The sequence below is a fragment of the Parus major genome, chromosome 9, assembly GCF_001522545.3.
Source record: "Parus major isolate Abel chromosome 9, Parus_major1.1, whole genome shotgun sequence".
NCBI classification, from domain to species: Eukaryota; Metazoa; Chordata; class Aves; order Passeriformes; family Paridae; genus Parus; species Parus major.
The window spans coordinates 1,323,150-1,336,014 of NC_031778.1; the positions used below are offsets into that span (position 1 = coordinate 1,323,150).

The 12,865-nt window shown below is 43.2% G+C and overlaps 1 protein-coding gene across 2 annotated transcripts in view; it reads right to left on the minus strand.

Annotated features, from left to right (window-relative positions):
• ARHGEF4 (Rho guanine nucleotide exchange factor 4) overlaps positions 1 to 12,865 on the minus strand; it is a 209,755-nt gene that overhangs the window by 89,334 nt on the left and 107,556 nt on the right. Inside the window, exon 1 of one of the 2 annotated variants that reach the window (XM_033516791.1) lies at positions 7,799 to 8,153. The exons of the other annotated variant lie outside the window; for it this stretch is intronic. Within the exon in view, the coding sequence (XP_033372682.1) occupies positions 7,799 to 8,138 (340 nt within the window). The 5' untranslated portion in view covers positions 8,139 to 8,153. Of the gene's footprint in view, positions 1 to 7,798; positions 8,154 to 12,865 lie in introns of those variants that run through there. 2 annotated transcript variants of the gene reach the window in all.

Consider the following 12,865-nt stretch of genomic DNA (forward strand, 5'->3'; position numbering starts at 1 on the left):
GGCAGTGTCACAGAGGGTGGTGGCTTCCCTGAGAGCCAGCCAGGGAATCACAGCACAGGAGCAGCTCCAGCAGCCCTTGGGGTGCTCCTGTTCAGCAAATGAGACTGATTCTCACTGCCTGCTGCACCCTGCTGCTCCAGCTGAGCCTTTGTTTCCCAAATAGGCTGGGTTTGTTTCGATTCAGTTATTCTGCAGACAGCTTCTCCTCCTTTGAACGCGTATGCGCCTTGACATTTGTAAAGATCCCTGCAAGGAATAACATCAAAGACAGCTCCAAGAACAGGGCCAGGAGGTGCACAGGCCCTGTTTGTGGTCTTCATTTGCCTCGTAGAGCGCTCCATGAACTGCAGTTTCCAAATGCCAAGTTTGTCTTTTCGCATGTACATCCAAGTAATAATCTTGGTTCATGAAGAGCTGAGGGCTTTTCACACCTGGCCTGGAAACATTCCATTGGCCAAGGGAGAGCAGAGTAGCTTAAACCTGCTCATTCAAACAGATTATTTTGTGTTAACACTGAATCTCCTAGCTCACTGCCTTTTTAGGGACACTTCAATTTTTTTAAAAAAGAAAAGAGCCTAATTCAAAACTACCTCATGGAAACTATATTTCCATTAGCCAAAAGGGAGACTCTTGCAATTTCACTCCCACATAGAAGTAAATCTCTGCCAGCTGTTTTGAAAACATCATTAGTCTTATCTTCCTTTATTCTCAACATGAAACATTCCAATGCCATTATAATGGTTATTTTTTAAAGAAAATAAAAATAAAATAAAAGTTCTGCACTGACCTCATGTTCCTGACACAAAAACTTTTTTCAAGTTATTTTTTAAATACTTACATGTAATTTACCTTCCAAAGCCAGAGGATGGTACCACATATCATAACAGTACACTTGAAATTGATTTCAAATTATTATTTAGGCATTTATCAGTTCCTTTAAGAAAGGTTCTGAAAGAAACCTTATCCATTGGTAGACAAAAAAAAATTTAGAGCCCACACCTAGAAATGCTTGTTTTGGAGAAACCTCACAGAGGAATGTTTTAAGCTTAGCTAATGAATAACCGTGTGTGTATAGCTATTTATGTATGTGTATGTGTATATACATACACTCAAATATGAGGTAAAAACATAATTTAACAAAGTAAGAACAAGGAAGATATTCAAAGCAATTGTGCATTCAGCTGCCTTTAGCACTTGATTTCCCTCCTATTCTATGCCCATTCTCCAGCCTCTATCCTGCTAGAGGTCACAGAATGCAGGAATCAGCTGCACAGGGGGTGATGCATTAGAGCATCCATAAGCACTCTCTGGGATACAGCACAACTTGGAAATGGCTCAATTACTACAGCAAAGCAATTACTCTGTACTCCACAGCAAAAAGAAAAAAAATAAAGTTTATTTGAGTTCTTATGAGCCAACATCACAGTCCAGGGAATCTCTTGCTCCTTGATTAGTAGGGACTGAGAATAACAGCAGCAAAGCTCTCTACCTATTTAGGCAAATACACCCCGAGGGATATTTGTAGTGAGAGCTGCCAACACTTGGATGTTCACACAATGTAATCCAAGACAGTTAACCAGGTGCAAACCACGTTCCTATCACTTTACACCCAGGCTACCGTCTCACTTTCATGTGCAGACACACCACTTTTAGGAGCAGCTTTTTCAGAATGGCACAGCCACGGAAGGCATTCAGTATCCAAGAAGCTCATCTTCATACCTTGGGCCTGCTCAGACCGATATCCTGCGCAGTCCAGCACACTCAGCTCGTCCCTGGCACTTTTAAACAAATCACTGAACTAGTTAGTTGGTTTAACAAACAGACCACAAAAGGATTGTGAGATGAGACAGGATTCTAATTAAATTAGAAGCCTCCACAGATAATTACTGACACTCAGAAGAGGGCTATACTTCTCTAATCCTTCAAAGACACTTCTCATGATTCAGAAGAATTGGAGAACAAGACCTTGGTAGGGAATAAGCTTAGTTACAGACAAGCTTAGTAATTTAAAGGCTACATCCCGATGGCGAAGGACAGGAAGGATTGTTCCCTACATTGTTGAACTTAACTAATTGCTAAGCAGCCGTGGCAAAGCTGCATCATGTGTAGGCAGCAAGAACACACATTCTCTGTGACCACTGGGCATAGAAACAATTTGCCAGCACATGTTCTAATCTATTTTTGCTGCTTTTTTTTACCAAGATGAACTAGACTCAGATAATTGCAAATGAAAAGGTACATTCAAGTTTCTGCCAGCCTCTGGGTGTCTGCCTAAAGGTAGAGAAGAAAGGAAGGGTGGTCAGGTAAGCTTTATGGTACCACTGCATTTCCCCTTTCCTTCACTCTCCTGGACCACGCTGGTTCCCTCCTGCAAGAGCTGTGATGCTGGCAGTATTGAAATCAGGTGGCTTAAAGCTGTTTCACTTCCATGCAGAAAAATAGCAGCAATTGAAGCTTGGATATATCCCAGAGAAGTGATGGTCTGAAAGGCTACTCTACAGGCAATTGAATCTTTGAGAAAATACAGCCTTAGAAGCTGCCATATTCCTCAGCAAAGGGAATAGATCACAATCAAAATGTTCTCCATGGGAGTTTTTTGAAGGCAGAGGAGGAAAAGGATGAAGATGGTGTACCTGTGACACCTGGGGAAGTATCACAGGCAGTGTTCCAAAGATTTAGCTTTCCCTGCTGTAAACACAGCATCAGCAAAGATGGGAATGTTTATTTCTGAATAACAGGTGTTAATCTGTACCTCATGGGGACATGAGAATAAGCATTCACTCCTTTTGAAACAACACAAAAAAATCTCAAGGGAAAGTCAACCAGAACCACCTCCAATACATTAACATGTAATTAAAACTCCAAAGTAGCTGAACTTACAAAATCTGGTTCTGCTGCAAACAGAGGTACAGAAGCATGATTAGACTTCCTACCTCTATTAACACTATTTTTAATTCCCTTTAATGGAAAAGCATGATGCTAGAGGATACCTTACACTGTAAAAACATTTCTGTAGGAGTACTAAAAGAGTTAGGTGGCCAAGTTTACACACATTTAGCATTAACTGAGATTCCCTTTACTGGAATGAACTCAACCACTTATGAATATATATACCCTCACTATTTGAATGTGATGTCAAGTCACAGTTCAGCAACACTCAACATTACTTGGAAGACGTATTTTAAACTAAGAAATATTTACTAAAGCTTTAGGGCAGTTCACTAGCTCAAGCAAGAGATGTTCATCTTGTAATTCTTCCTTAGAAGTTCAGGATAGGTTTAACCTAACCACACCAGTCACCATTACTAATGAATCCACACAGAGGGAAAAATCAAAGTTAATTTTGCATGGATTATTGTTTGTTTGTTCTTATATCCATTGATTATTCATTCAGAAGATGAGTGGAAGTTATTCTGGCAGGTGACACAGAATATAGGAGGGAACACATAGGACATCTTAGAGCACAAGCATGAATCCAGCTGAAATACTCTAGCTCATGATTTGCCAAGGTAAGGGTGAGACACAACCTTGACATGCTGCACTGGATGCTCTGAGGAACTCTTTTTTTTTCCTCCCTGCTCTCCTTTGGATGCATTCTGAAGCAATTTGAACCTTAAATCAATCTTCCCTTGTGTGACCTCTAACTCTTGCTGACTGAATGACCCTAGAGTGGCAGTGGAATTATGTACTGCACTCCATGAACACAGCTGAAGGCATCAGTACCAAAAAGACAGGGCTAGGGAAAGAAAAAGGAAAAAAAAAAGGGGCTCAAAAGAAAATTTCTTGCCAAACAAGAAAGAGGCAAAGCATTCGCCACAGGTCTATTACTGGCTCTCTCATCAGCCACAACAATGAAATGAATGACTTGGAAAAAACCTTCCTGAAAACCCCACAATTTTCTTTTTAAGCTCTGAATGAAGGAAAAAAAACCCCTCCACACCCATGCTTCATGTTTTCTTGTTTGTTTAAAGGCCATATTCCCAAGGGCAGTAGATGAGCATATCTGCATATTAGGAGCCACAAATCTGTGCAGGGGCGCACTGAAGTGGAGCCTGTACAATTAAATTGCTACATATGCACAAATACACAGAGGATCCCAGGGAAACTATGGCAACCACTAGTCCTCCAGGTTGTGATTCCCCCTTTGTCCCTACCTCCTTTTGCTCTTCCAGTCCTTCCCAACTTGGACAAGAAAAAGAACAAACAGAAGTATTAATGAGGCTGGGATTGGACCTGCAACAAAGGAGCTGGAAAGGCAAAGAGAGCTGCTCACAGGCTTGAATCTGGAAACATTCTAAAGGAAAAACTTTTCAGTGGAGTTGTACAACAGTGATGAATGGGATACAGACAGCCCTGGGGTACAAAGTCTTGCCTGGGAAACCAGGGTTAGAGTGCCCAGAGTGCCACTGAATCACTTGCTGGAGCACTGTCACAACTGACTTTTAATTTGGATGCCTTGTGGGGTTTTGGCCAGCTGAGATACTTACAGCCTGATTTTCAGAACTGCTGAGCCACCCCAGCTCCCAGTCCTTTTTTCACTGGCCAAACACTTGGACACTGCTCATAAGTATTTAAAAATAGCAAGGATATTGTCCAAGTATCAAACGATACCTTTTAAACTACCCTAAATCATGCTTTGAAAAATCTTTTGGGCACTATGTGAGGGTTACTGATGCTTTCAAAGTCCTCTGGCATCCTCAAATAGGGAGCCTAGTAGAAGAGCAAAGCATTCCCTATTTTCATGTTTGTATTCAGCTTCAGGGAGAAGAACCTTCTCATCTAAGGTAGTGTTTATTGACATTTAGACCAGAAATGCCACACTATGCTAAAAAACAGTAGATTTTTTTCAATTCCTACAAGCCTGAACCATGGTTTTTGCTAACTTGTTTTTCAAATTGCATTTGCACAGAAGTTTATGCCATAACAACAGGTCTTTTTCAATTTTCACATTGAGCTTCCCCTCTTGATCAATATATCACAACAAAGTCAACCCCAAACCAACAGGAATTGTACTTCATTGCTGACTACAGAGGAAGATAACAAACCAAAGACAGTTTTTGCTCCTGTGAACCTCAGAAAACTGTCTTTTCCACACAGGGGATGTCAATTTGTATTTCTGAAATCACACACTGTCAAACGTATACGTACATAAACACACATATATCTATGTCTTTTCACCTCCTTGGAATCTAAATTATCTGAAAGAAAAACTCCAATGGATGCATTCCAATCGTACCTCCCACCTTCTTTTCACCTCCACTTTTCAGTCATTTAAATCTGGTTTATTTCTAACCTTCCCTGAAGTCTTAGCAGCAGACTCAGTATGAAGATCCCTACAGAAAAGCTGTTGTACACACAGGGGGAAAAAAGCAAAACCCTCTCTGCCAAGTCCACCTATGCAACCTTAAGGAAATGCAGAATCCCTTTCAAACAGATAAAGGGACTGACTCATCCCCAGACCTTTTTTAATTCAACATTGGGCACCTCATAGTGTTTCCACACAATCTGTGCTTTTTTCCCCCCTAACTCCTTGATGTATGACACAGAAAGATGCTGGAGGCTCCCTGCTCCTCTGAGGAGAGGACACTGCCACACATTTTAGTTATCACTTCTCTCATGTATTGCCAGCTGCTACTGCTCCTGCTGGTTTCTTTACCCTGGGTTTTCTGTTTGGTTTAAGCAGTGTATTAAATTTTACCATTCAAAAATGTGACTTAGCACAAACTTTAAAGAAATCCTTCCTCAGCACTCAGACAGGCAATGGATATTGATGAAGAGGAGCAGTTCTACCACAACTTCCTAAGTTTAAGCCAAAGAAGAATTCTGACAGAGAAGAATCAAAACAAAATAAATTCCTCCTAGTGATCCATTGCTCTCAAAGTTTAATCCTAATTCTGACCTGAATTTTGTTAGAGACAAACTGCTCAGAAATCTTTGGCACATGAGAAGATAGTACCACAGTATTTTGAGGCAGCAAGGAGTCTGAAATGCAATGATCTGCTTATATGATTTTATTTATATATCAATACTATAATTATGAAACTTAATTTGGTTTTTCATTTTTCCCTGCCCTCAGACTGTCTCCATACCATTTTTAATTCCATTTCTTCTCATCTCTGTATCTCCTGCTAAATGCAAGTAACCTCCACAAAATGACACCATGCCTCACAGCCTTGATAGCAAAATTATTGTGGAAATGAAAGAGCATTTAGAAAACCAGACTTAGTTTCAGAGCCTGATTTTGCTATCAACCCCATTTCTTTTGTATCACTGTACACCATTTGTTTCAAGTGACCTGATTAAGCCCAAGAATGCTTCCAGGAAGGGCAGCTGACAGCAAACCCTGTGACACAAGAGGGGATGGAGCCACCACAGCAACCCCACACACAACTCTGAGCAGGAGTTTGCAAAAAGACCCTGTGCCAGACATACTTCATGCCAATGCCAGAGCATGCTGGGGTTAATTTACACTCCCAGTTACAAGAGAAAATAGCCAGCACATGCTACTGAGAATGCAAAAGCACATCATCTTGTAGTTGCAGCCCAGATCTTTCCCCAGAAAAGCACCAATGGCTTGATCTCACTCTCGGCCTTTTTTCCTGTCCCTGGACTCTCAGGATGTTCTGTAGGTGTTTAGTGGTTTTGGCCACCTAGAAGGTGTGGTGGGCAGGGTGGAAAGTGAGGGAGACTGGCCACCCTGCTGAAGCCCTTTCCTGTATGATTGTGCAGTTACTCACACTTCAACAGAGACCCCAGAGCAGCAATGGAGATTTTATTAAACAGCTCCAAATCTACAGTAGCAGATGGAATGATAAAACCTTTCAATAATTAAAAGTACACACGACTAAAGCAGATTACACAGAACTGCACCCTGAATTCTTCCCAAGCCTTGATTCTAGATGGTAGCACTGGGTATTTTTACTAAGGAAATGGCAGTCACTGGTGGCCTTGAAGGCTTGTCTGAATTTATCTAAGAGAGGAACTAATTTACTGCAGCTCTATTAAAAATCTCTCTAAACAGCAACAGCTGAACAGCTCAGCAGTCAGTGGCTGTTAACATCACTGCCAGGCTCCTTCACTAGGATCAGCTGGGAATGAGAAAGCTTCTTTACTATGCTTGCAGTTCGAACATTCAAACCTTTAACAGGCACATCAGTAACTAAAAACCAGAATGCCAGATCCAGACAGGCTGAGTCAGAACAGGTCCAGGCTACATGAACATGCCTCCAAAATCCCTCCTTCAGAAAGACATTAAATAATGGATGGGAAAGCAAAAACTGAACTTGAGCAGCTGGCTCAGGGAACTGCCTTTCCCTTCTTCAGTGCACAGCAGTGCAACCCTACCTAGCCCTCATCTGCTGCACAGCACTCGCCTGGGCATTTTCTAAAGGCAGTGATACTCTCTACACTGGAATTTACACACAGAAATATCAACTCTGGATGATTAAGCTGAAACAAGGAATGTTCCAATAGGCAAGGACAGCTTTAATCAAGTGGGAGCCTACACCTTGTTTATTAAAAAAAAAAGGCATTAAAAACCTATTTCTTCCCTCCTGACTTGAGAAGTCTGTTAAGGGTTTATGTTGTTTTGGTTTAGCTTTAAGTCTGCAGAGGATATAGCTAGCAAACACTGAACGTTTTGATTATTTCTCAGGACTAAGAGACTGCATTTCCAAATTATATACTTTTTCTAGAAGGTTTGGTTTGGTTTCTCAAGGTCAGTGCAATATCATAGAGCAGGTTTTTTTTTAAAAAAAAAAAAAAAGGAAAAAGATAAAGGAAAAAAAGAGTCCCTTACCTGTGGCAGAGTGCAGACTCTCCAAGCTCCAGTACCTGGACAGGACGCCTCTCATGCCACCACCACCACACACCACCCCGCTGCTGTCTGAATCCGAGCCCGGCGAGAGCCCGGAGCTGCCGCTGCTGCTGCAGTTCTCGCCACTGTGTGCCCCGCTGGACTCACTGGGGCACTGCTGGGTCCTCATGCAGGCAGGTGCTCGGGGGAGCCGGGGGCTCTGCGGGGCTGCGGGAGGAATGGGGCAGCGCTCTCCGGAGCTCTCCCAGGGCAGCGGGACCTGGCAGCGCCGGCTGAGCACTGGGCTGGATCCCGAGCCTCCGCTCCGCTCGCCTCGATGCATCCTGACATCATAGGGGTCCACTAAGGAGGCTCCCTCTGTGGCAGCTCCGCTGCTTTCAGCTGCGGCTTCCAGCAGCTGATTTTTATTAAAGCCGATTTCAAGGCATTAAGAAAGCAAGGGGTGAGACAGAGATCTCTCCTCCTAATTTAGCAGAACTGTCAGATTAAAAATAAATAAGTGGAAATAGTAGGATTTCATGCATTTTAAAAATGCCCAAGTGAGAGAGACCTTGTGTTATCTGCTTCCCCTGAGAACTCAGAAAGGATTTAACATATAAACTAATCATGTTTAGAACTGGCTGTGGCTGCCGCTATTAAAAAACTATTTTTGTAAGTACTCAGAAAAAGAATTCAAAATGAAATTAAAGCCAGAAAAACACAGATTGAGATTTGGGGAGATTGAAGCTGGGAGTTTTGAAAAATCATTTAGCATCCGCTCCCAGAGTGCAGACCTGGTACAATCCCTATTTCCATGTGTAATCTTTGTAAGAGACCTCAGTCCCAACTGAAACAGAATCACTGAGTACTATTTACTAGAAAGTTTTATTATATTCTCATTACCTGGAGATTCGCTGTGTCCCTATAAGAAGGATCCTGAAAGAATACCAGTTTCCTGAGAATGCAGAAATACCTGTGCACTTTAAAAACAGCTTTGAGATTTATAATGAAGGACATTTCTGGGCTGCCACTCTGCCCAAAGACCTTGCAGACAGCAGATTTATCAAACTATCAAAATAATTTAAGAGTAGCTACATGGTTTGTAACCTGTGCAGCAGAAAAGAGCGTAAGACCAGAACTAGCTTGATTCAGTGTGGGATTACCCAGGCCAAGAGAAAGTTTGGCCAGATGAGACTGCAAGTAGGGGTTGGACCAAAGCAAAGGAGATCAGATCCCCCAGCACATCTGGGAGAGGGACAGCCACCCACACGTGAGCCACAAGGGAAAACCCCACACTGCTCCTGTCACACAGAGAGTGCACATGGCTCCAGACAACCAAATCCCAACCCAGGAGCCCAGTTTCACACAAACTGAAAACACTTCTTTTACAATTTGTATGTAAGGTAGCTCTTTGCAAAGTACACAAGGCCATGTTTTATGGCCATCACAGCTTGTTCCAATAGAAACCCCTTTGAGTTTGTCTCACTGTCTATGCAGGTGCAGAGTTATTCCAGTTCAGTAAGACTTCTGGTTTACTGAGTATTTCCTACAAGGCAAAAATGTCACACTCCATCACTGGAGAATATCATAAAGCACCAAATAATGCTGAACCAACTTTTGAGTCCTTAAATATTTCAGCTATTCTTTAAAATAAAGATCTCCACAGCAGTAACAAAAATGACATATCTGGTGATCTGTAACAAAATAATTCCTTTGATTATCTTCTGAATGGAGCTACTTAGACCAAAATATCTAATACTTCCTAACAGAGAAGTGGAAATGTGTTCTTGATTTGACTGCAGGAGAACCACTCTAATGCACTGAGAACTGCCTGCATTCGAGTACAACTGGAGAGAAACTCTTCTTGATCACAGTAATCAAGGGAAGGCAAATTACACATTGACAATAAAGATGAATGCAGCTGTTCTGTGGATGTGGAGAACAGGGCATTGAGAAGAAGCAAGTCAGTGCAGTTCTTCAGACAACAAAGGTGCTAAAGAGATGCTACAATTCAGTCCTAATTCTCCTTATGTATGTGTGTCTGTCGTATGTATGCACTATAGAGGAATTTTCTAATAGAATGGAAAAAAGAAAAATTCTACACAGCCAAATTGTGGAAACCAAAAATTTTGTCAGAGTTCAAGACTGCAACGCATCATAGAGGGGTCACCTCTGACTACAGATTTTTTTTTCTTCTTGTAAAATCTGCACAGAGATTTTCTTATGTGACATTAGAGAGAGACGTCATCTAAAGCTGATGTAGCAGTAACTCACTCCAACTAAAGATTAAGGATCTCACTGCACAGCCTAGCAAAGGCAGTCAAGCTAGCCTTGGGCAACCTGATCCTAAACATCTGCTGGATTTTTTAGCCTCTTTTGGGTTCCCCTGTAATCTTCTAGCTTTGAACAGCGATTACCGAATCATTCAGGATTTCCTTGACCTTACTCTTCTCTTTTCCCCACAGAAGGTTGTTATTGGTATGCTAAATCTTTCACCTCAGTAGCTAATACATATAATCCCACTCAACTTGCCAAGACAAATTTTCAGGAACTCAGCCACCACCAGGCCCTGATTTTAAGACTGGATGAAAACCTTTGAGTGAGCACATTATCAAAGACCTCACAGAGGACAAATGTTTGTGGCTGTGGTTAAACAGAACCAAGACTGACATAGTGGGTCTAATCTTTCTGTGATTAAAGACAAAGTGGAAAGTATACAGTAGGCAATGTGATTATTTTTTAGCCACTTAAATTCAATTATACTCCTCTAGGGGTATCTAGATTCAATTATACTCATCTAGGGGATGGAATGGACATTTGCTACAGCTACCATGATACACTTCTGGGAACTTGCATACCACTTTCTTCAAGGGCTAAAATGACAAAAATGGAATAAATAACTCAGCTTGCTATTTTGCTGAACTACAGGACTGCTAAATATTTATAAGACATAATGAAGTCCTGTTATTGAGCTAATATTTTCCCTCTTGTACAGATTTCTCCAGTGGCTGTCAAACATCTTCACATTAACTGTTGCCAAGTGCGAGTTTAACAGCACATCTATAGCTGGGAAAAGAAGATGAAAGTTGTCCACATGATGTTGAGTAAACAAACAGTCCCTTTGCCTCTGAGAAATACTTTCCACTACACCAGGGAGGCCAGAGGATAACTCAGTATCACTGAGTGGTCACTGTTTTCCAGACTATCCACAAAAAATTCAGCCCTTGAGAACTTGGCTTGCCTATTCTTGTTGCAAGATTTCCAAGGCCACCAGTATGTTCCTCATCAGTGCTCACCAGTCACAGGGAATTCATGCCTCTCTTTTGGCACAACCAACCACAGCTCTGTGGTGTAACTCCAGGGCATCTCTAGCACACATCTGATAGCAGAAAATTTGAAAATCCAAGGCGGTTCTGATCTGATGAGTGGAAAGTTGCCACAAAAAGATTTGGTCTGCATTTAGATAACAATTTAAAATTATACAGGTATGAGATTTGTTCTAGCACAGCTACAAACCTGTCTACAGACCTGTCTTGTAATACACAGGTTACAGGTTTCTCCCTCTATGAGGATATGACAAACGCTGGAGGTTTATGGTCATGTGTCTGTCCCTTTCCCTGTTCCTATCCCTAGCCAAAAGTTTCAGAGTCTCTGAGAGGCATAATGAGGGAAACACCTGGGAAAGGGTAACAAACTGGCACACAGGTAGAAAAGTCTCTGCCTGAGAGGCATGGACAGCAGGGAGAGCAGGAAAGTAAAGAAACTCCAGTTCTCAGACAATTCCCTGTGTCTGTAACTGTGTCACCTTGTGATTGCCTCCTGCTGGAAGGTCCCTATGGAAAAGCTCAGCAATGGCAGCATCACCCCTGAATGTTCCTCCTGCATTCCTCCTGTGGGCTGGTAGCTCACATCCAGAACCGCCCATCTCCTTCTTGCAGCTACGTTCTCACAGCTGCAGCCACTGTCCAAACAGCTTCCCAGCAACATCCCCAATTTTATGCAGTCTTCAGTTTATAAATAAACAAATATCAGACGCAGGAGAGATGGGAAAGGAGAAGATAGGTCTCAGCCTAGAAAACAAACATGCTGGTCCACTGCTTTAACCCAAGGCCTCCTTATCCTGCTGCTGCTCACTCCGGTACATGTTAGGCCCTCCCATCCCTTTCCTGGTGCAATACCTGTCAAAAGGTCTTCAGAGGCTGCTAAAAAGCAGAAAAGCATTCCCATATCTACTTTAGGAAGTGGTTTGCTTCCTAAACTGTCAGTAAGGAACATACTGAACGATACAAATGAAGACATGGCAGTACCCAGACAACGAGAACAGGAGACTGGGGAGGGGGGCTCACTGCAGTCAGACTTTTCCGCAAGGGGAATCAAAGGGACAGACAACAATCTCTTCTCTCTGGCAGTCAGTGACAGGACCCGAGGGATTGGCCTGAAATTGTGTCAGGGGAGGCTTAGGTTGGATATTAGGAGAAGTTTTTTCACTCAGAGGGTGGGTGGTAGGGCAGCAGGACAGTGCTTGCAGCACCAAGCCAGCCAGAGTCCCAGCAGCATTCGGACAAGGCCCTCAGGCACATGCTGTGGGCCCTGGGGAGCGCCAGGAGTTGGACTTGATCATCCTTTTGGGTCCCTTCTAAATCACAATATTCTGTGAACTAAAAAGGAACGACACTTGATATTCATCAACGCTACTTGCTGAAGCGTAGAGCTAAAGTAGCTAAAGCTTTTTCCGAGCTGTTAAGGTGCTCCCTAGCTGGAACGGGACGGTGCCTTCGCTGCCCCTGTGTGTGCTCAGCCGCCTTTCCCCGGCGGCGGCTCCGCGCTGGGCCCGTCCGTGCCCCGGAGCATTTTCCCAGCGCTCGGAGCCGCCTGCCGGTGCCGCAGGGCTCGGCAGGGGCTGTCCGGGCCGGGGCCAGGCGGGCAGGGCCTGCCCCGAGAGCGGGCAGTGCTCGGAGCCCGCCCCGTTCCTGCCAGCAGCGCGGAGAGGCGGCAGGAGCCAGGGCTCCCACTGAGGGGAGCAGCGTGACGGGCACAGCAGGTACGGCGTTAAAATAAAACTCCTCTGCA